Source organism: Schistocerca piceifrons, chromosome 8, assembly GCF_021461385.2.
Source record: "Schistocerca piceifrons isolate TAMUIC-IGC-003096 chromosome 8, iqSchPice1.1, whole genome shotgun sequence".
Taxonomy (NCBI): Eukaryota; Metazoa; Arthropoda; class Insecta; order Orthoptera; family Acrididae; genus Schistocerca; species Schistocerca piceifrons.
The window spans coordinates 279,408,449-279,433,914 of NC_060145.1; the positions used below are offsets into that span (position 1 = coordinate 279,408,449).

Below are 25,466 nucleotides of genomic sequence, written 5' to 3' on the forward strand. Positions count from 1 at the left end.
TGGTCTTTTTTGCAAAATATTTTACTGGTGGAAAAAATTGGGAGTGGATGACCCAAATTTTGAAGAGAAACTTGCAAGGATGTGCGAAGAAGTAGATGGAGAAGATGTGGAAGTAGAGGATTTATTTTCTGACAGATTCCAATTGTGATCCTTCCTTTTTTCAAGAAAAAGCAACCTCCAGATCTTCCTTCCTCTGATGAACAAGAATCAGTTGCAGGTGTTGACTTTTCCTGCACATGTGAGCAAGCAAATAATGATATGTCAGTTATTTTTGTTGACAAAGGCAATAATGGATTTTGTTGGGAATCAAAAGAACCAACTAAAGCTGGATGAGAATCTCATGATAACAAAATCAGAGTAATACCAGGTAAAACAAGGGTTGTTAAAAATTTGGGTGATAATCCTAAGGTAGAAGATGGTTGGTCTTTTGATATTTGATGATAAACTCATAGAAGTAATTGTGAAATGGGCAAATATTAAACTGGAATGGTACAGAAACAGTATTGAAGTACATCAGCAAAGTGACTACAAATCTGCTGATCTGTGTGAAATAAAAGCACTTATGGTGCTTTGTATGCTAACTTCCATGTGTAAGTCTAGGCACGAAGATATGCTATCATTTGTCTCTACTGACTATATTGGAAGACCTATATTTAGAGGCACAATGCTAGTAAAGCGGTTTCAAATCTCGGTACTCTGTGATTTGATGACCCTGAAACAAGAGAAATACGGAAAGAGGAAGACAAATCAGCATAAATTTCAGAGATTTTTTTCCAAATTCATCTGTTGTTGTTGTTGTTGGTGGTGGTGGTGGTGGTGGTGGTGGTGGTGGTGGTGTTTTTTCTAAAAGAGTTCCATTATATGAGTATTCATGAAAGTAATTCATATTAGAATTGTTACGCGCTAAGGGGGTTTATGGAGTTATTCCTCAGTTTGTTCATTGTACTAACAGATGAAAATCCTACTTTGTGAGAAAGCAACACGTAGTTCGCTTTCTTAGTTACCATGTCTGTCAGACACACATTTCCAGTTGAGTAATAAAAATCATTCTTCTTATTAAGTGTTAAATGATATTGGTGAAATGGCGGCCCCTTGTCTTAAGCCCAGTGAAATTCTTAAAATTTTCAGTTTCTCCTACAGTCGTCTTTATATGACAAATTTTTGTTTGTAAACATTCTAATCAATCTGGTTAGCTTTGTTGGTATATTAGATTTCCTTATTATATTAGGAGTATATGTCAGTGCATGCTGTTGTTGGCCTTCATGAAATTAGAAATAATATATGGGCATCTGCATTGATTGCCCACACCTTCTAATTAAGCTGTCATGGAGTGAATAAATGATCTAATGTGAATGTATTTTCGCAGAAACTGCATTGGTAGTCACCAATTAGTTCTGTTATTGGGAGCAGTCTGTTGAATAGGCATATTGCTAGGCTTTTATAAGTGACATCCAGTAAAGCAATCCCTCTGTAGTTTTCACAGACAAGGGGATAATTCTTCTTAAATATGAGCATATTATTTTGGTTTTTCAGTCTGTAGGCGTGATTTGGTCTGTTAAAGAATGTACTTCTAAGTCCAGTTCAGGTTCTCCATTCTTTAATACCTCATTGTATATCTGGTCTTCATCCCATGCCTTGTTATTCGTTAATTTATTGCTTGCTGTATTTCATTTACTGTTGGGTTTGTGACTTGTGCATCAACGCTATCAGGTTCATGAAATTTGAAGTAAAACTATGAATCATTGTAGTTGAATAGCTGTGAGAAGTAAGTTGTCCATCTTTTTTATGCCACACATGTTGGTTAGTATTTTCTCATGCTGATCCTTTATAAACTTTTCCATTTTAGTAAATTTACCAAAAGAGGTTTTTTTGCCCTCCCACCTTCCTTTATCACACTGTTTGTGCGGATGCTGGCTTCATTATTTTGCGCAACCTCTACCCCTGAGCTGGCAGAAGAGATATCTGCAAACAGGGAGGAAAAGTTGGTGATAATATTGGGGAGGGGGGCAGGGGGGGTGGGGGGGGGGGGGGGGGGATTTGGGCTCCTCTGAAGTGAATAGTGGATTGAATAGCACTTGATTTGCTGTTCTGAAGAAAAATCAAATTTAAGGTGATGAAGATTAATATCAGACCTATAAATAGCATAACAGCGCCACACCACTTCTCTGTGGATTAGTGTTTAAACTAAGCAGATATGTCTGCACAGTGTCGCGTAAAACTAGGAGTCTTCCTAGCTAGATAAAGTAATTGTATTACCATGTACAAACTGTTTTACAATACATACAGTTATATAATATGTGAAAGGGAGTTGATTAAACAAGCGTTATTCTACAGTGCTTTTTTAAATTGTATGTGTACTGTACCATCGCAGTTTATGCAGTCTACAAAATTCTGTATTGTAGTCTTCTTATGAAAACTTACATGTGCCAAGATTGCTTTTTTCAACACGTTAGTGCATTACTAATTTTGGCAATATAAATTTCCCTGTCAGATCAATAAAACTGGTCAATGGTAGCCACATCAAACAGTGATCAAACCATTCTGTCACAAGAACACACAGTGTATATAAGAAAAGTTAAGGCATTACAGTAACATGCCGGGTATGCCAACATTATGCATACACAACTTAAAATTTGTATGTTATGAACAAAACAGATGCACACCACATAATTTTGTTCCATGGTTTAATGTCATTTTGGCTGCAACAGAGTAACTGATCGGTTTTCGAGCTGAAGACGGCTGTTTATATTGCCAAAACTAGTAATTCACTGATGTGTCAACATAGTTATCTTGGCAAGTAAATAAGTTTTCATAAAAAGACTACAGTTTAAAATTATAGTAGTCTCCTGCAATGACTGATTACGTCAGTCATGTCAGTAACCACTATAAAGTTCCGTTGCACATGTTTGTAAACTTACTTGAATTCTATGCTGTACAATAGCAATTATATCTTTACAAATATTGGTACTTAATTACAAGGTGTAATTGTAGATTTCTCTCTCCTACATGTGGTCATTGACAGAAGTAAAATTATGTATGTAGCAGCTTTTGGTATTATTCAGTACGTCATTCATTAATTATGTCAGAGTTGTGGCTTGTGAAAAGTTACTGGGAAGCATTCTCCAAAGAAGATTTTCTGTGACATTAGCAACAGTAATGTTAATTACATTGCTACCATCTGGGGAATGTCCAGCAGCTTTTGTCTGGAGACTTTTGACCATTTGATTGTCTCTGTGGGGAAAGGCATTCCTTATACCTTTGTTCAGTCAAAAGTTCACTCTGTTGGCTCTTGCAGAAGTATCGAGAGTTCGATACAAACAGTTGAAATTCCAGATACCTTCAGATGGCAGGCTAGGGAAGAATTAACATGCAGTTAGATAGTATTAAACATGGACAAAAATGTAGAAACACCACGAGAAATGCTTGCTTCAGCATGAATGTAGATATTAGCCCAGCCTGTAGTGTGTGCTGTTGTATTTCACCACGAGCGGCAACTGTGTAGTGACCTCAATATGTTGCAAGTGTCAGTTGTCATAAAAGTGTTCTATACAGATCTGAGTGCGTTACATTGGAGCTATGTGAATTTGAACATGAGGAAACTGTTGATGCTGTATGGTGGTTGCTTCCATAAGCAAGGAAGCCAAAGTGTCCGGTGTTTCAAGAGGCACCATATCTAAGGTTCATACCGCATACAGGTACCGAAGGGAAAGCAACATTCATCAAGTCACAGAGCAGACAAAAGTGTGTGTTAAATGATCACGGCAGGCAGTCATTGAAGATGATTGTGACCAATAATGAGCAGAAGGCTGCGGCAATAGTCACGACAGAACTAAATGTCGTACTCGTGAACCCTGTCTAGAAGAAGAAGAAGTGAAGAGAGCTCCATAAGCTGGCAATTACAGAGTAAGCTGCTGTAATTCCAAAACCATTCATCAGTGATGCAAATACACCTAACAGAAAAACTTGGTGCCGAAACTATAAAACGTGGACTATGAAAAAATGGAAAAAAGTAATTTTGTTTTTTGAGTCATCTTTCACACCCTTTCTAATTTTTGACCAAGTTTATGTCCCAAGAATGAAATATGGCAAGATTCTATGATAATTTGGACAGCCTTGTCATGGATTCAATGAGTGCCATGGTGACTTGGTGAGGTCCCATTAATGCCAAGGTTTATGTGACGATTTTGGCTGACCAGGTCCATCCCATGATACAATGTTTGTTCACCAATGGTGATGCTGTGTTCCAGGAAGACAGTGCTGTTGTTCATACAGCTCACATAATCCAGGACTGGTTTCGTGAGAATGAGGATGAAGTGTCGCATCTCCCATGGCCACCATAGTCACCAGCTCTCAATATTATTGAGCCTTTGTGGTCTGCTTTGGAGAAAAACGTGCATGATCGCTATCAGTCTCCATCATCATTACTTGAACTCGACCACTGTTTTGCAGGAAGAATGGCATAAGATAGTCCTGAAACCGTACAATACCTGCATTCACCCATTTGGAGACAACTGGAAGCTCTTTCATCGGGTTTCCTATGCTGTATTAGGCATGGTAATGTGTTTCATTTGTGGTGTCCTCATATTTTTGTCCAACTTCTGTATCCTGCAGCAGTTAGATGAACATTGTCCTCTTCAACTATAGCTCTTGGAATGCATTGAGTGAATAGTATTATTTTGGGTACTACCATGGTGTCTGCAAGACTGTTCAATATTTGTTAAATAGGCTGTAAGACTGATATATATTGTCTTCCACAGATGTCCCCAGGAATTTGACATTATCTACTTCCCTAACTTGCTGATTTTTATTGGTAATTTGGGAGTTCTTTGTTTTGGGTTGCTTGGTTTTAAAGTATTAATCGGGCTTTGTCATCTTTAATTTTAATCCATTTAGATAAACTAATATACTAAACTGTTTTTAGTATCAGTGACTATTTGGAGAATTTGTTTTATTGTTCCATTTTCAGTTATTACAAATGCATTATCTGCAAATAAAACTGCATGAGATTTTATATTCTCAGGTGAATAAAAAAAAAATGGTATTGATAGAGAACAGTTATCTTTGGGATTCGCTGTGAAATCATTTTCGAGTCTGGCTTTTGCTGTGCTGAGGGAACTACCTTGTTACATACATTTATTCCTCTGCATCTAGTGTGGCACTGGGTGAGGCCTGTGTTTGTTAGATAAATCATCCATGAAATAATTTCAAAACTTTTTTTCACATTTTAGACATTTTTATGAGGCATCTTAAATGAAGTTTGTTGCTTGAGTATGAAGGATAGTTGACTAGCACTCTGTTCTTTATGGTATTTTGTTTAGGAAGCCTCAGATAATAATATAGAGTTGTAAATTGTACAATGTTGCAATACTGTATATAAAGATGTAAAATGCCACTTGAATTGCTGTTGTAGAATGGGCTGTTTCCAGAAGATTTCCTGAATAATTTGCTTAGGCAAGCAGAAGAAACTTTAATTGCACGACGTCTTGAAGGTCCTGCAGATCTGTCACCATATATCCCTGAGCTAGAGGATCTGACAAAGGAGTTTAAAGATATGTTGGATATTGTGTCTCACTGTTCTCAGTTCATTATCCAGTTGCACGATGAAGCAGAAATGCAAATCCCACAAGTGGAAGCTGCCCTTTTCTCCGATGAGCAGCTGGAAGCGAAAATTGTAGAAGACGAGGCTGCTGGTTGTGGGCACTGTAAGTAGGCCAATACATTATTATTAACTACTGTTACATAAGAAAAATTAATTAGTTGCTTTTAATTTTTCAATTCCTGAAGGAATTAGTTAATGTATGTTGTAAAAATTAGTACATCATAGTAGTTTCGTGTAGGAGACTGCTTCAGTAAACATGACTCCAAATTTTGCATTCGGTCATGTTTACAATTTTTTATTGATAAGATTGAATATTAACAGCTTAGACAGATGCACCACACACGAGCTGATGGGGCGAATTCGACTAATATAAATGAGTTGTTGATGATCAAATTCAAAACTGGCCAACTGCTCCAGCATGTTGGTGTGTAAAAAGTGATTGTAATTGATTTTACCCAGTGCAGTACTGTATGGTATTGCTTTTACATTCAACATGTCCAAAATGGGCTGAATATTTCCACTGTCTTTGGCAACTTTTTGGGGGGAGAGTGGGGGCGGTTAAAGTCAGTCTCGTAGAACAATGGTAAGATTTACCCCCGCCGCCGCCCGCTCTTTTTTTAACACGTAGTAGCTCAAGCTGACCAGTTCAATTGTTGCAACTCTTCCAACAGTGTTATTTCATTCACCAGTGCAAGTTATGTCGTTATCATCATCATCAGAAGAAGAAGAGAATATGTAATAGAAAGTGCTGGCAACAGTTTTTCTTCAGTGCTGAACATTGATGGCAGAAAGGCCTGTAGCAATGAAAGGTTGAAGCTGGTGTGGAGGCAGCAGTTACGATTAATCACTTGGAGGATACTACAATAATAGGCTATGCAGTTTTATACTCTGTGGAAACCAGTGACAATGTTGACAGAGGGGCTTCTACGTTTACTGCTGCATGTTGATGCCTGATGCAGCTGCGTTCATATCTAATGCTGTAGTTGATTCTCTTTTGATTATGTTTGTTCGTTCATTCATTCATTCAGTCAGGCAGTCATTTACTTGTTATGTCCCATAAATCGTATAACATTAATAGGAAAAGAGAACTGTTGCAGGCTGTGAAGATGTGCTGGAAAGTAATGCTTCTGACTTTTTGATGTGAAAACTGTGAAAACTTCTTAAATAAAACAAACATTATTAACTTTCTGTTCTTGTGTTATTGTTGTTATGCACCTGTGGTCAAGGCATAGCATCTTTGACTTTTAGTCAAAACATCCTCAATCCCAGATTCGAACCTCACCACTGCTTAAATTTTAAATAAAAACCATCAGCAATGGCAACCGAAGACTTCTGGCATAAGATGTCACCCTTGTTCTGCCAATGGTCTTGTGAGAAAGGTCAGAAGAGCAGGTAGAGATTCAGGGCACTCTCTTGCCCTCAGGGTGGTAACCTGTCCCTAAAAGTTGGAAAAATCAGCAGCAGTCAACGGCATGAGGATGCAGAAGGTAATGGAAACAACTGCAGTAAAGACACATAAAGTGTATCCATAGAACATATGGCCTGTAATTGAAGAAGTGTGGTGCTGTTCTCTCCATTAGCAAATGATTCTGGAGTATTCCCCCCATTTTGATCTGCAGAAGGGGACTGCCGAGGAGAGAGTTAACCATGAAAAAAAGATTGAAAGACCAATGAAAGGGTGATATTCTACGAATCTGAGCATGGAATGTCAGAAGTTTGAATGTGGTAGGGAAGGTAGAAATTCTAAAATACAGAAATTCAAAGACTCAATCTGGATATAGTGGGGTTCACTGAAATGAAATGGAAAGGAGACAATGATTTCTGCTCAGATGAGTATAGGACAATATCATCACCATCATCAGTAGCAGCAGCAGCAGAGAATGGATAACAGGAGTAGGATTCCTTACAAATAGGAAGGTGGGGCACAGACTGAGTTACAGTGAGCAGTTCATTGATAGAGTTGTTCTCATCAGAATCAACAGCAGACCGATGATGATGATAATAATAATAATAGTTCAGGTTACCTACCAACACTGCAAGCAGCTGGTGAAGAGATGAAATATATGAGGATACAGAATGGGTAATAGGGTACATAGAGGGTGTGGGAAATCTAATGGCCATGGGAGGTTGGAATGCAGTTGTAGGTAGTGATGTGAAATGCCTGGGCATTTACAAGTTGGTGCAAAAGTGTAAGATGAATTCGTGGGCAAATGCCCAGAATGCGTACGAGAGAGAAGTAGAACTGGTAAAAATAACAAGGACATTGTAAATGCCCTTCCTTGGTAAAACAAACTGGAATGCTAGAAAACAAAACATGCTTCTCTCTTCTTTCCCTTCAGTCTTAGAAACAAAGGCAGTGAATGACATTCACATGTTTAAATGTAAACATTTACTAACTTTTAATATTGGGAGTATTGTTCCATCCCTTATTTTAATTGATGAATTATACATTATAGCAGTAAAAACTTATTAAAAAAAGCCCAGATTTTGGGCATTTAAAACTGCTTTTGGTAATTGCTGGGCAAAGGCCATTTATAAATGTTCTGCCCACTGGCCATTTGCCCGGCCCACATCACTACTTTTAGGGTAGGGAGTAGAAGAACAGGTTACGGGAATGTATGGGCTTGGTAGTAGAAATGAAAGAGGAGAAAGACTAATTGAGTTCTGCAAAAAATATCAGTTATTAATTGTGAGTACTCTGTTCGAGAATCAAAAGAAGTTCATGAATACTTTGAAAAGGCCAGAAGATACTGGAAGATTCACACTGAGATTCCAAAATCATATATGGAATTGTAAGACATACCAAGGAGCACATATAGACTCAACTCATAATTTACTAATGATGAAGAGCAGGCTGAAGATTGAGACTACTGAGGGAGAATCAGTGCACAAAGAAGTGGGATACAGAAGTAGTAAGAAATGAAGAGATTTGCTTGGAGTTTTCTGAGGCTATAGGTACTGCGATAATGAATAGCTCAGTAGGCAGTTCAGTTAAAGAGGAATGAACATCTCTAAAAATGGCAATCATAGAAGTTGGGAAGAGAAACGTAGGTGCAAGGAAGGCAACTACAAAGAAACCATGGGTATAAGAAGAAATACTTCTGTTGCTCGACAAGAGGAGGAAGTACAAAAACGTGCAGGGAAAGTCAGGGATACAGAAATATAAATCACTTAGGAAAGAAATACATAGGTAGTGCAGGGAAGCTATGGTGAAATGGCTGCATGAAATCTGCGAAGAAACCAAAACAGGAATAACTGTCGGAAGGACTGACTCAGCATACAGAAAAGTCAAGACAACCTATGGTGAAGGAGGGTAACATTGAGTGCAATGGGAATTCCACTGTTAAATGCAGAAGAGAGAGCAAATAGATGGAAAGAGTATATTGAAGGCCTGTATGAGGGGAGGACTTGTCAGATGACATGTTAGAAGAAGAAACAGGAGTCACAGGTAAGAGATAGAGGATCCAGTGCTCGAATCAAAATTTAAAAGTTTTGGACAACTTGAATCAAGTGAGGAATAAAGGATAGATATTCTATCGGAATGTCTGAAATCATTGGGGGAAGTGACACAAAATGACTATTCACATTGGTGTGTGTGTGTGTGTGTGTGTGTGTGTGTGTGTGTGTGTGTGTGTGTGAGGCAGTATACCATCAGACGTTTGGAAAAACATCATCCACACAATTGCAAAAGCCAACAGATGCAAGAATTATCACACAATCAGCTTAACAGCTATTCCAACCAAATTTCTGACAGGAATAATATTCAAAAGAATGGAAAATAAAACTGAGGATGTGTTAGGTAACTGTCAGTTTATTAAAGACACCAGAGAGGCAGTTCTGACATTGCAGAAAGCAAGACTAAAGAAAAATCAAGATACGTTCTTAAGATTTGTCAACCTGGGAAAAGTGTTCAGCTATGTCAAATGGTGCAAGATATTCGAAATTTTGAGAAAAATGGGGTGGAAGACAAATAATATCCAATATGTACAAGAACCAAGAGGGAACAATAAGACTAGAAGACCAAGAATGAAGTACTCAGATTAAAAAGATTATAAGACAGGGATGTAGTCTTTTGCCCCTACTGTTCAATCTATTCATCGAAGAAGTGATGGTGGAAATGAAAGAAATGTTCAAAAATGGGATTAAAATTCAAGGTGAAAGTATATCAGTGATAAGATTCACTGATGACATTGGTATTTTGAGTGAAATTGAAGAAAAATTTAGAATCTGTTGTATGGAATGTATAGCTTAATGAGTACAGCGTATGAATTGAGAGCTGAAGTAATGGTAAGTAGCAGAAATGAAAACAGCAAAAAACTTATCAAAAGAAGTTAAAGAATTCTGCTACCTAGGCAGCAGAATGACACATGATTGACAAAGCAAGGAGGACATAAAAAGCAGACTATCACTGGGAAAACGGGCATTCCTGGCAAAGGAGAGTCAACTAGTATCAAACATAGGTTTTAAGCTGAGAAAGAATTCTGAGAATGTGTATTTGGAGCATAGCATTGCATGGTAGTGAAGCATGGACTGTGGGAAAACTGGAACGGAAGAGAATCAAAGCAATTCAGATGAGGTGCTACTGAAGAACATTGCAAATTAGGTGGTCTGTTATAAGGTAAGGAATGAGGTGGTTCTCAGCAGAATCAGCGAGGAAATAAATATGTGGGGACAGAGACTGGAATATGTCCAGCAAATAACTGAGGACATAGGTTACAAGTGCTGCTCTGAGATGAAAAGATTGTCACAGAAGAGGAATTCGTGGTAGGCAACATCAGACCAGTCAGGAGACTCATGACTCAACAAAAAAAAAATCTTCATGCTTCCATACTTGCGGCCCTCTGTCACTAGTTGACTCTGAATTGCTTCCATACTTGCGGCCCTCTGTCACTAGTTGACTCTGAATTGTAGTGTGTAATATGACTAAGTTGGTGTGTGAGAAACAGCGTACCGTGATCAAGTTTTGAATTCGAAGAGTTCATCCACCCATCGAACACCTTCTCCTTCAAGGTGACAATGCCAAACCACACACAAGTGCTGTGTCATCTGCAAGAGTTTGATGCCTCGGGTTCACTGTCATCAATTGTCCTCCATACAGTCCCAACTGGGCTCCATCTGATTTTCATCTGTTTCTAAAACTTAGAGTGCCTTTGAGAACTTCACTTTGACAGTGATGAAGTGGTGCATGCAGAGTTGAGATCGTGACTTCATCAACAAAGTCAAACATTGTACAGTTATGGCATCAGAAATTAATATGTGGACGTAAAGAATAAAGACGTACAACGTTAATAAAGTCAGTTTCGTTTTTAAAAAAACTTCAACAGTTTTCACATTAAAAATTCAGGCATTACTTTCCAGCCTGAAGTATGCTAACATTTGAATTAAAACTCACACAGTTAACTATGGGGACCACTTCTAAGTGCTCCCAGTCCCACCCTAATCAGGAGATTATGTTTATAAAATACTTGGGCAAAAGCTACAGGTCGTACTTTTACACTAGTCTGCTGCTATTTTTATCGACATCCTCTGCTAAGCCTTTATATAATTTTACCATTTCAGACAATGCTATCAACTCTCTCTCTCTGTAGTAGAAAACGTAAAACCTATTTTATATGAACATTTGGGAATAAAACTAATTTCCCTCTGATATGTGTCGTGATGACTTGCTCTAACACTTTGGAGGCTGGCCTAGGAAAACATGTATTTATGCAGTTATTTAAAGTGTTATTGGCACATATGGAATTGATGTATCTTCAGGAGTAATAAATACTAAAAAAAAAGGACAAAGCTACAAGATTTATTTTACATATTACTTTTGTTCTTTCATAGATTACAAATTTCAAGTTATGGTGGTAGGATGTATAATGACCCTTAGTGAGTTATTGAACAGTTTCTTCCTCATTGATCTTCCAAAATTTGTTACTCATTCAACAAAAGATATATTTGTAGCAGAATTATAGCAAATTGTGAATGAGTACACACATGAAATGACATCAGTGTGGTTATATTGGCTCAGCTGTTTGCTACAATAGCTGTTACATTCACTAATGTTTCTTTTGAAATAATTCTATAAATTGACAACAGAAGGCAACACCATTCATGGAACAGGCAGCGAGACATCCATTCATTGTTGTCATATACAGCAACTACAGTTTTTGAGCAATAGATGGCTCACATGTCGAGAAAATTGTAACCCAATCTATACTCAGGTGCAGTCTTTTAACACAAAGTTTTGTCCAAACTATGCTTGGACTTGGGCTACAGTGTGTTAACAAGCACAGTTACAATATCACAAAATCACTCCTGTAACCGACTGTACTGGCCATGCAACTTGTGCTAGCAGTGCTTATTTTGAAAATCTACTAGTATCACTCAGGCAAACAGTTCACTTAGTTGGCTATTATATCAGGAGTTCCATCAAAGGCTTATATTTTCTTGCTGTGATAGATGGTTCGGTGCAGCTGTGGACACACATTGACAAAAAGATAAAGGAATGACTTTCTCAAACCTAGAAAGGTGTGTACTTAATACACCCCCCCCCCCCCCTTTACTCACAACATAGAACACACCCTAAATTGTGTAGCAAATTGCAGACTCACTTGGATTTATTAAACTGAAAGAACTCAAGACACTTTCAAAGGAGAATGTGAGGTTATATCATTTGCATTCAGGTACTCCTCCTCCTCCTCCTCCGCCTCCTCATTTTTATTACTATTATTATCGAATTCTCCCAATAGATGGAAGATCTTAAGAAAATAACTCAATCAGCTTCTCTTAGGTTCTTCTTGTTGTACCAGTAGGCTTGTATTCTTTCTGAAGGAGTGTGTATTTTCTTCCAGCACTTTTGTCTTTACTGTTTTTGTTTAGGTTGCTCGGAAGTAACTTTCTATTTGCTTACTTCGTCTCTCTTTCAAAATGCCGATTAGTCTTGTGTTTTCTTTTCTGAGGTTCTTTGGAAGGGTATTTTGTTGTAGAGGTTTTGGGCTAATTCTAAATGCTTTTTTGAATTTTTGGAAGTGATTTTGCTGCGAGATTTTTTCAAGGCCTGTCAGTTCAGTGAATTCTCTGAGGTATTTAAAGTACAGGACCCTGTTGATTTTACCAAATTTTGTTTTCAGACTTGTAGTGTCTGTCTTTGAAAATTAAAATTCAGTTTTCTCAAATGAGGTCTGTAACCCTACTTTTTCTGCACATTCTATAAGTGTGCCAATCTGTTTGACAGCAGTCTCTTCATCCTCTGTGGGTATCGCCAGGTTGTTCGCAAATGTGAGGTATGGTGTATAGAAGTTATTTTTGGGAGAGCCCAGTAGAAGTAAACCCAAATTTCTTGGGTTCTTTCTCCCATTCTTCCACAACTTCGTCAAGGACAACGTTCAACAGAAGATGAGAGTGTCCATATCATTTTCTCACACCCATTTGAATGCCTAAGGGTTGTCAGTTTTTCCCCATAAATTTTACTTTAGATTTCCTGCCGATTAGTGTTTGTTTTATGAGTTCTTGTGTTTTGGAATCTAGTCCCCGCTCTTCTAAAATTTGGAATAGTGAGGCTCCTTTCTGCTGAGCCGTACCCCTTTTTTAAATCTACAAATATGCATACATAGGTTTTCGTCTGAGGACTCGCATTTTGAGTCTGGCTTTGAGGTTAAAAATTTGTTCTGGGAATGACCTGTTTGGTCTGAATTCTGCTTATTTGGGCTCTGATTATTGTATCTTGGGTGGTCACAACAGTAATTCATAGACTAATAAACAGGAGACAGACCAGGGTAGTTTGGCACAGTACAGAATATCAGTAGACAGGCTTATGATTGGATAATCACACACATTTACATTTCTTTTGGAAAGCAGCCATGTGGAACACTACAAGCATTTCCAATCTCTGAGTAAAGTCTTCTGCCAACTCAACAACAAACTGCCATTGTAGCTGTGCTCGTTCTTGCAGACCTAACTATGACAATGTTGGCAGCCACTGTCCCATGCAGCTGGGCTGTTGAACTGAGGAGATGATCTGCGATGACAAACTGCCCTGGAGTACTGTAGTCTTTGTCCTTTATACCAGCACTGGAGAGAGTGCTGTTGTCATGTAGTCTTTCCAGAGGGAGAGGTGTGGTGCTTTATTTGGGTAAACTGCCATGCTGGCACTACACCTTGGGGTCCGCAGATACTAACATTTGCTCTGGCAGGCTTTTGACGGCCAGCGCACGAGTGGTACCTTATGATGTCACCAGTCTAATTGCTTATATGCTCTATTCAAGAGACAAGCCGATTGGATTTTGTAGGTAGCCGGTAGAAGGGAGATACCTCTGTAGTTGTTTACATATGATTTATTGCGTTTCTTATGTAATGAATGGATTAGAGCAATCTTCCAGTCATCAAAGATTTTTTCAGTTTGTCAAATGTTTTGGATTACTTATGTAATATCTTTGAGTTTGGGCCTAAAATTTTCAATAGTTCAGCTACAATTCTGTTCTCCCATGATGCTTTGTTGTTTTCAAGTGTCTTGATATGTGAATAAACTATTTCTTATGTTGCTAGTTCTTGGCCATTTTCTTTATTTTTCAAGGCTGATTTACCATCATGTTTTCAAAAGCAGAAGTTTTGTAGGGAGTACCCTTTGAATTGGTTCACAAAGGTGCGTGTTATAATTTTTGAAGTTGTCTTCAATTGACTCCAGTTGGTCATTGACATATTTTTATTTATTTTATCTTGAGAGCTTGGAAGTTTGTTTGCGAACATTGAGGAATTGCTTCTGTACTACTTCTGATTTGTTCCAATTGTAACTTTGAAATGCCTTTATTCTGTCTTCTAGTGCATCCTCATATTCTTGCTTCCACTGAGGGTTTTTGGTTTCTTGTGAAAAGGGATCAGGTCTTTTGCTGTTGTAATGATTATGGTTTTGCAATTTCCCCCAGTCTTCTGCAGGTTGTTGTTGTTGTTGTTGTTGTTGTTCTTCTTCTTCTTCTTCTTCACATCATCATCATCTTTTAAGCAAGGCAATGGTGTCCTCTAATAATCAACATCTACGTATATACTTTGCAAGCCACTGTATGATGCGTGACGGGGGGTACTCTGTACATCTACTAGCCGTTTCATTTCCTGTTCCTCTCCCAAATACAGTGAGAGAAAAACATCTGCCTCTCTGCCTCTGTACGAGCCCTAATTTCTCGCATCTTGTCTTCATGGTCGTTACATGAAATTTATGTTGATGGCAGTCGAAATATTCTGCAGTCAGATTCAAATTCTGGTTCTCTAAATTTTCTGCGTAGTATTCCTCAAAAAGAACATTTTTTATCTCCAGGGATTCCCATTTGAGTTCCCGAAGCATTTCCGTAATACTTGCATATACTTCAAACCTACAGGTAACAAAACCAGCAGCCTGCTTCTTTCAATCCAATGTGGTGTGGATTCCAAACACTCGGAACAGTATTCATGAGTAGGTCACACTAGTGTCCTAACTGCAGTTTCCTTTACAGATCAACTGCACCTTCCCAAAATTCTCCCAATAAACTGAAACTGACCATTTGCCTTCTCTACCACAGTCCTCAAATACGTGTTCCATTTCATATCATTTAGCGACATTATGCCCAGATATTTTATAAGATGTGACGGTGTGAAGCAGCACAGTACTAATGCTGTATTCGAAAATTACAGGTTTGCTTGGCCTTCTCATCTGCGTTAACTTACGTGTTTCTACATTTAAAGGTAGCTGCCATTCATTACTCCAACAAGGAATTCTTCTTGTATCCTCCTACAGCCACTCAATGACAACACTTTCCTGTATATCACAGCATCAGCACCAAACAGCTGCAGGTTGTTGCCCACACTGTCTACCATATCTTCTATCTATGTAGAAAATAATAGCAGTCCTATCACACTTGCCTGGGGCACTCCTGATGACATTCTCATCACTGATGAACACTTGTTGTCGAGGACAACATACTGGGTTCTATTGCTTAAGAAGTCTTAGAGCCACTCACATATTTGGGAACCTATTGCCTATACCCATACCATCATTAACAGTCTGTAGTGGGGCACCATATCAAATGCTTTTTGGAAATCTGGAAATAAGGAATCTGCCTGTTGCCATTTAGCTATATTGAGAGAAAAGAACAAGCTGAGTTTTGCGTGGCTGATGGTTTCTAAATGCTTATTTGTGGATAGAAGCTTTCAATCTCAAGAAAATTTATTGTATCTGAACTGAGAATATTTTCAAGAATTCTGCAGCAAAGCAATGTTAAGGTCTGTAATGTTGTGGGTCTGTCCTTTTACCCCTTCTACATACAGGAGTCATCTGCAGTTTTTTCCATTTGCTTGGGACTTCATGTTGGGTGGGAGATCACACTAAATGTGAGCTAAGTAAGAGGCCAATGCATAGAGTACTCTTTGTAAAATCAAATTACAGCTTTCCTTTCGCTATCTTCTACTGCCACACCATACTGGTCAACAAGTGACTGGATAGAAGCGGTAGACCTGCTTAGTTTTTACACAGGACCAGAATTTTCTCTGTTCTCAGCCAGATCTTTTGCTAAAGTATGACAGTGGTGGTTGTTCTATGCTTCGCTCATAGACTGTTTTAAGACACATGAATTTCTGCTAACCTTTGTCTGTTGTCATTTGCACTTTCTCTTTTGAACTGAGAGTGCAACAGACTTTGCTTTCTCAGAATTATCTAAATTTTGTTGATAAGCCATGGCGGATCTCTTCTGTCCTTAATCCACTTACTAGGCACATACTTTGCCAGACCATGACTTTCAATCTGTTTAAACTTTGCCTGTAATTACTCTTTGTCCATCATACTGGAATTGAATGTCAGTTCATTGTCTAAGTGAGATACTAACAGCTGCTTATCTGCTCTTTATAGCAGAAACACACTCCTAGCCTCCTTGATTGATTTGTTGTCTTTAGTACCCACAGTCATTAGTATATAATGATCACAAATCCCTCTCTTTATACTGACACCGTCATTAAGATCAGGCCTGTTGGTAGTTACAAGGTGTAAAATATTTCCGTTGTGTATGGGCTATCAAACTAGATCTCAAGACAGTTTTCGAAAAACATACTCAAAAAATACTCTGCAAGATCGTCTGTTTGTGCTCCTGCAATGAATCCGTAGACGTCCTAGTGTGTACTCGGTAGATTAAAGTTGTCACCAACTAATATTGCATCATCTGGGTATTTACACACTACTGACTGTAGCTTTCTTTTAATGACTCTAGAACTGTCACAGCGAAATTGGGTGGCTGGTAAAAACATCTACAATTTCATCTTGGCCTCTTATATTTAACCATGTAACTTCAGTGTCGCACTCAATTAAGACCTCAATAGAGGCAATATATTAGTCAACTGCAGTGAGCATTCCCCAGTATTTGGTGTCTAGTTTGTCTGTCCGATGTGTGTTCTATGACTCGCTATATATCTGAGCTTTCTACCCAGGTTTCAGCCAGCTCCTATTCTGAAGTATGTCTTTTTTAATGTAAATGTTATTTAAATTGAGGGGATGTGCGGAGTTTTTTTTCCCCTCCCTCAGTATTTCTGATTGCATTGTTGGTGATATTTTCAAAAAGCACCACATTCAGAAAAAACAAACTTAGAATTTTGATGCAAGTAACATCTTCCAGTGTTTTTGTTTGCCAACATTTTAACAACTAAACAAAAGAAGTAGCAAGTTGTTGTTAAAACTCAAACAACAGAGACTATACATTGTCTTGGTATTCATCTTTTTAGGAACTTAAGCTGGTATGGTTGGTGTAATAGTGACCTGTTCATTACTTGTAATGTACAAATTTCTTTTGGCCTTGGCACTAGCTGAAAGACAAAATAGCAAAATCATTTATTATGATGATACTGGTTAAAGATTTTAAATTTGTAGAATACTAAAATACAAAGTATATTAACTGATGTAATGAATTTTATAATATAATTTTGAATTTACTTGTGATTTAATTAGTGGTAGGAGTGTGAATGCCAGTGTATTAGAGGATACTTCTGGTAGCCCTAAATTTGCTCTCTTCCTTGTACCATTTGCAGATACTATGCGGGAAGAATGATTGTCGGCAAGCCTCTTTATGAGCTTTAATTTCTCATTTCACAGGACGTACATGGGAGGAAGTTATACATTGTCCTACTGGAAATGTGTGCTCTCAGATTGTCTGCAGAAAGCCTGTCTACGATGTACTACACCTTTGTTGTTGTGCTTGACACTGGAGTTGGTTGAGCATTTTGGTAATGCTCTCTAAATAATGTATCAAGTGAAGTAGCGCAGTGGTTAACACATTTTACTTTCATTCAGGGTGATGTCGATTCAAATCCATATACTAGGGCCATCCACATTCATGTTTTCCGTGATTTCTTTAAATCACATTGAGCAAGTGCCAGGATGGTTCCTTTGAAAGGGCACAGCTGATATCCTTCCTCATCCTTTCCTAATCTCAGCTTGTGCTCTGTCTCTAATGACCTCACTGTTGATGGGATGTTAAAACACTAATCTTCCTTACCTCATTCTTCTATATGATCTTGTGACTAAATGTGCTGCTCTTCATTGGACCTCTCCCTCCCTCCCTCCCACTCCCCCTCTCCCACTCCCCCTCTCCCACTCCCCCTCTCCCACTTCCATTGGGTTTGTTTGAGCAGTTGCCTGCGGGCTCATGTGTATACACTGCAGAGTCATCTTCTGGCATGTATATTATTATGCCATAATAAAGAACCAAACAAAGAAAGTTTACATCCTGAAAACAACACTGAAAAGCTTAATATCTCGTTGGGACCTACTTCATTGTCAATCTGGACTGAGGAATATGCAGTTAAAGCCGAATTATGCATTTTAATATGGTTTACAAAATTCTGATGCTCTTGGAGTATGCTCTGATGTACTATTTTTTATGGCTTAATGTAAGATCTCTTAATGCTTTATGTGTATGAACATACAGGCTTGCTGTGTCACCGTAGTTCTGCATGTGCATTATTGCCTGTATTCTGCTGCTCTCTGGCAACTGCTGAAACGAACCTATCTCTAACAGGTCTCGAGAAAATATTGCAAATGATGGTTTGAAAAGTGTTATTTTCAAAGTAAATTTCCATTTGCACAAAATGAATTATGTTACGTGTAAAAATGCACGATAAATTTCTTAAATCACAGAGCGTTTGACTCTCTTTTTGAAACTGAACACTTTGAGGACCAGACGCTCAGAATAATTTCAAGCCGCTTTTCTTGTAACTACATTATGTATCTTAATTTTAAGCATTAACTTCTCCTATTTGTGTGTTCGCACTAGTTATCAGTGATGTTACTATTGGCTGGCTACAGAATGTGTCCTATGTTCTGAATATGTGTTGTCGTCTATGACTGGCTTGCAAGAGGGCATTGCAATCTTGATTTCAATGCTTTGAAAACTAACTTTCTGTGTTTGATGGAATTCGAATTTATACTTTCATAACACTGAAATATGCAGCATACATGTTGCTGCACATCAAGATCTTTCCAAAACTTTTTATTTATTTTTATGTTTGGTTTTGTTTCCTAAAGTGCCATGAAGCTCTACGCTGGTGTATAAAACATTAACCATTCAAAGGATTGATAAGTTTTACAGTTCAGCGGGTAAGCATACTATCACTTCACATGGAAGAAGTGTATTTTCACCCAGCAAAAAGTGTATTTTTAACTGCGAAATCCGAGAAAAATCCGGATTATTTTTTTTTTTTTTTTTTTTTTTTTTTTTTTTTTTTTTTTTTTTTTTTTTTTTTTTTTTTTTTGTCTTTGCCCGCATATACACCCTGTAGAAAGTATTTCAGGGTGTATACGACCCGGGAGATCCGGGAAAACCCCGGGAATTTTTTCATCCGGGAGAAAACTGGGAAAAACCTGGGAATTTTTTAGAATTCTGGGAATTTTTCATTGTTTTAGTTTTCAGTTAAATTTTTGTAATTTTGACTGGTAAGAACCGATACTCTAACAAAGGATATTACTGTATCCCGCTACTGCAGAATAATACTCCAACAATAAAACATAAACGAGTGAAAAAAACGAAAAGTTGCAAAGGAAATGCGCCATATACAACACCGACACTCAGTGCTCATGCAAGCGTCTGCTAACAGCAAAATGTGTCAAAGGCTTTAGATAGACTGTGCAATGCTTCATAACAACACATTGCCTCCAATGAGCGTGAAGTCACAACTGTTTACATTAGATTCGTTTTAGAGTTACGAGCGGGCTCATGCGCATGCGCAGTTGAGTCGATTGAGTTGTCGATTCTCCCGCTTCTGGCTACAGGAATGTGGCTGTTGGGTGTGCAAGCAGTTGCAGCAAGCAGCCAGCTGCTACCGGGAAAAGGGGGTGCTAAATTCATATTCTTGAAGAAACTAACTTGTTTCACAAAGCGCCTAGCATCCAGCCCACGTTTGTTTATCGATTATTCTTACGATTTTGAAACGCTTCCTTGTTGGCTTTTGAACATTTTTGAACACATTTTAAGTTAATTTCTGAATGAAATGTAAGTTGATTTTTGAATACGTGATGTCTCTGTCAGGAGAATCCTCGTCGCATCAGCCCACGTTTGTCTATCGATTATTCTTACGATTTTGAAACGCTTCCTTGTTGGCTTTTGAACATTTTTGAACACATTTTAAGTTAATTTCTGAATGAAATGTAAGTTGATTTTTGAATACGTGATGTCTCTGTCAGGAGAATCCTCGTCGCATCTGCAGACAAAAGAGGACAGGGCTATACGAGCTGAACGGAGTAAAGCCGAACGGATGAATGCCAGTGGCTGTCTGATTATGTGGTTGACTGGGTTTGCGAATGATCAGCGTTGCTATAATTACTAGCGAAATCTATAGATTCAGACTACCAGAATGGAAATAAATGACTGACAGGAATAACAGGTGAGAAAGATTACGTATTATCTTCTTGGTGTATCCCAGAAAATGAAATTTTGACAAAATTTTTGGCCAGATCGCTGTACTAGTAAGGACCAGTTGTACAGACCCCGGCTAGCAGCCGCTTAAGTTCTATTTTGGTAGTAACAAGGAAAACATGTTGTACGAACACGTAATAGCGCCTAACCGGAAAATAATCGCGGAATACCTAAACCTGTGATTCTGGCAGGGTTAGTGAAGTTAATCGGCGAACAAATTTTGACAATGGCAGGAATAGCTATAGAATTGGTGATGAGAAGATTGTTAGAACGAGGAAGGAGAAGAAATGGGGACATCACACAAATTATGGAAGAATAAGATGATTCCAAATGTATATAAAATACTACTTTTCGATCTCATTCTTGAGAAACTGGTGCGTATGAATGAAATGTGAAATTATTTCTTATCATAAAGCTTTTTGCTTGTAGTAGGCCTAACAGGCATTTGATATTGGTACTTCGTGAATTATATTCTGTCTTATTATGAAAATGGCCATTTGTGCCAAAACAGTCTCGTTTATTTGGTGTGTGTTACAAAACTGCTGCAATACTAGGAAGGCCTATTTTGTTTTATCTAGCAGACAGTGACAAAATAGCCATAATCAGATCGAGAAACCACACCAGTCTTGAGTATTATTTGTGTTACCAGCTTTTTCAGTATTAGATAACGACATTTCGATTTTTCACGCAGCAAAACGTTCGACAAACTTTGATGAGGTAATAGATTCTTTCGCAGAAAGGAAAGCATGCCGTGTAAAGCTGTAGCAAGATTAGAGAGAAAAAAATGCTAGGAGCTAAGGATTGAAGAAGTGTCTAATTTCATGCTTATCTCTTGTCTTTATTGGTTTTATGTATTCTATATTTAATTTTATATCACACAAAACAGCAAGTTATTAGCTAATATGCAGTAAAGAGTGCAAATTTTCTGAAGAGTTCTTGTTCTCCCGATTACAAATAATCTCACCGCTATTAATTGCGAGATTTTTTTAAAGAGGGGCAGGCTGTCAAACGGGCCGACTGGGAGCAGGAGAGGCACCACAGGATATTTCAATATTTCTACTGTCCTGAATATAGTTTGATGGCATCAATTATAAAATATACATACACGTTTCATTTCCACACAGCGAAATACAGTGATGTGCGGTAGAAGAATGCTTTATGAAGAGGCGTGGCACTGCACTTTAGCACACTTAACACCAAATAAAATGTCTTAACATTTCCTCGAACACATATGTTTTGTGTTTCAGAATGATATGTGCTACAAGGTGAACATATTTTTGAAAATTCGATCCCCCCCCCCGAACCCCCCCCCCCCTCCCTTCCCCCCCGCAGAGGCAGTCAATGTATTTGAAACAAAATGTTTAAATCCACAGTACTGGCTAGTTTCAACTGCTCGCTGCATTTCAAGTGCACGTTTTCACCTTCTAGCACATATGGCATTTTGCCATAATAAAGAACCAAACATGATAAAATGCAGTACTGGTGCTCCAAGAAAATTTACATTCCGAAAACCACACTGAAAAGCTTATTATCAGGTCAAGGTCTACTTCATTGAGAATCTGTACATATTAATGTGCACTTTAAGTATGTACTTTAAATGTGCACGTTTTAGTATGGTTCACGAAATTCTGATGCTCTTGGAGTATCCTCTGATCTCTTGTTTCTTTTGTGACATATTGTATGACCTTTTAATATTTTAAACCTACGTACATACGGGCTTCCTACGTCATGATACCTGCGCAAGCGCGGTGTCGCCTGTTATCTGCGCTCTCTGGCTACTGCTGAAACGAACCTCTTTCTAACAGGTTGCGGGTTATTTCGAATGTTGGTTTGAAAAGCGTTACTTTCAAAGTAAATATCTGTTTACATAAGTTGAACTATACACGAGAATGTACCATGAATTTATTAAATCACAGAGTGTTTCACTCTCATTTAAAAATCAACTCTTTGATGACAAGCCATTTAGAAGAATTTCGAACCCTGAAGATCAGTCATTTATGTCATTATTAAAAATTTTACTGGCACATTTGTGTGATATATCTTACGTGTAACACGTGCAAAAAAGATCAACATTATATGCAAAAGCTTAGCTTCTCTTGCAGCTTATTAACCTTAGAGACCAATATTACATGTGAGAGCTTTGCTTTTATTGTAGCAACAATATGTATATTAATTTAAACTATTAACTTTTCCTGTTTGTGTGATGTTGCTGTTGGCTGACTACATCACGTGTCCTATGCTCTGAATATCCGCTGCCATCGGCTGGCGAGATCACGTGGCATGAGCTATGACTGGCTTACAAATGTGCATCACAATCTCAATTTCAATGATTCGGAAAGTAACATGCAGTGTTTGGTGGGATTCCAATGTACACTTTCGTAATACGAAAATATGCAGTGTTCATGTCGCTGCACATCAATGATATTTCCAAAACGTGTCTTTTTCCCTGAATTACATTTTCTAAAGTTCCGGGAAATTCTACGCCCGTGTATAAAACTATAACCATTCAAAGGACTGATAAGTGAAAATATACTGTCACTTAACACGGTAAACGCGTGTTTTCACCTGGGAGAAAGTATATTTTTAACTGGGAAATCCGGGAATTTTTTTTTTCCTTGTCCCCGTATACACCCTGTATTTGTCCCGACAACAATTACATCTTCTGTTAACATTGATGATATAAGGGAACACTGCATCTGAAATGCTCATAGATTCGCTCTGATGTTACATAAACTTGATCTGACAGTACTAATGACAGGTTTGTACAAATCTGATGGAGTGTAATCATCGTATATCCTCTGTGATATCAGCACTGTTGTCAAGGAGGCTCCTTTATTTGATGGCGTGCCCCACTTCTCTGAGCCGGGATGCCAAGCTAGGAGGTACCTCAACTCGTAGCAAAACTAATGCCGTATACACTTGACTGCACTTTTCGTAGGCATAAAGTATAAATAGTGAAACTGCCAATTGCATCACTTTAGCTTTGCAAACACGTAAATAAACATGTCAACCACATGATTTGCATTATTTTTAATGTGATTTGTTGTGCTAAAGTATCGGTGAACGTCATCTCACCTGCTAAACATAGCACTAAATTCAGATAACCTTTATTAAATAATAAACATTCTTAGGTGGGTATTTTGTTTCCTATTACCTACATATATCATACAAAACTACAAAAATGGAAAGAGGCCCTCATACATAACCAGCAAAACTTAAGAGTCATTTCCCACATTTTACGTTTTCCCAAAGTTTATGCCATTTTTTCAAGTCCCTTGGGAAGTGCAAAAGTGGGGCTTTACTGTACTAATTCCTTTCCGTATCACTGTCTCTTGCTTCATTAATTTCTGTTGCGTAAAGTCTAGAAGACATTGATGATTATTCTTGCTCATCGACACTTTCAAAACGAGTATTTGACCTCTAAAAGAAATTATTTGTAAAGAAATGTTAAGTTTTCCCTCTTGTCCTGTCTGCTCATTCATTTCTTTTACCTTTAATGACAGCCTTCCCCCCTGTCCCCCACTCCCACTGTGTGGTGTAACGTATCATTTTGGTAGCGAAGTGTTACCTTATATCTAACTAACCAACGAATGATAGACACGATAGTTAAAAGTGTTTTTATTAGGTAAGTAGTTTAAAATAACAAACAGTAAGTTTACTTATTGTAGCGCATAAACTGGCACGGATGGACACCGTGCATCTTCCAGGTGGTCTCACAATAGCAGTACTAGCTGGCTTGACAATATTCTATGCTGTAGCATCCTAGCCTGTACCATGACGTTCAGTTATCTGTCAGATTTGTTGCCTTATTGTAGCAGAAGGAACAATATAACAGTGTTTCAGAAGTGCCGACTACTACTATTACTACTGAGTATGAAGTTAAAATATCGAAGTTCTTGATTCCATCTTGTTGCTGCATTGCTTAAATAGTGTGCATTCATGCAAAGTTAGTTTGAACATAACCTCAAGATGCAGCAGTTTGGAAGTTAGAGTAACAGTGCAGCATTTGACACAGCAGCCGCAGAGAAAGCAAGTACTGCTGATTTCCTTTTCATACTCTGAGCCACAATAGCTTGTTCCACATACATGCAGTACAGATGTGCACTCTGTGACCCCTCTAACCACAAATGACTTTCCACATTTACTTAAGTGCACACTGCATTCTGCACTTTAAAGGATGTGTGAATGGACATCAGGCTTCAGAAATGTCGGAGCATGAGTGAAGATAGTCAATGGCAGGCGCGGCTCGTGGTTTCTATACTGGGGAAGGCTGCGGTATTTATCGATCGGAGCCAACATAGACGTCGGGTTACGCTACAGATTAGTCTGACATAAACAACTAAGGATTCAGGGGGAGGGGGTGGGCATATCACTTTCTACCTATAATTTTACGTACTGTATCTTCTATAATCAGGTATTAAATATCATTAGAAGCTAACCTCGAGTTAAAATCTTTGGTTAGTGTTTTTATACGTCATCATTACATTTTCTGACACTTTGCAGCAAATCATATGAAAAGACGCGTTTCGGAGAGATCTTTAATGCGACGAATCTTAACTTTGCGGCTGCTTAATATTTTAGGTGTTTTCAGTTCTAAACTTAAGGCGTTTATTGTGCTTTACCTCCAAAGCTCGAAGTTTACGAGTTCGCATGACGATACTGTGATGTTCTGGTGACGTCACAGGTCTTGTGCAAGTAAAACTCACTAAAATCTTGCAAAATACACTCCGAAAAAGAAACTTGCTAATATCACACGATATCAACAAAAGCAGTCAGCATCAGCAAGCAAGGAAAGTAAAGTAATGGGACAAATTTCGCGCGCTTTGTCCTCTAATCACTTATGAAACTCTCGCTAGATGGCAGTACTGTTATGTTTCTGTAGTCTAGTGCACTCTGGCGGGATATTTGCAAACTTATTCTAAACGTGGATAAAATAGCCAATGGCAGAAACAAAACAACTA

At 38.2% G+C, this 25,466-nt stretch overlaps 1 protein-coding gene across 1 annotated transcript in view; it reads left to right on the forward strand.

Annotated features, from left to right (window-relative positions):
• LOC124711991 overlaps positions 1-25,466 on the forward strand; it is a 156,529-nt gene that overhangs the window by 65,210 nt on the left and 65,853 nt on the right. Inside the window, exon 8 of the mRNA XM_047242276.1 lies at positions 5,411-5,702. Within this exon, the coding sequence (XP_047098232.1) occupies positions 5,411-5,702 (292 nt within the window). The remainder of the gene's footprint in view (positions 1-5,410; positions 5,703-25,466) is intronic.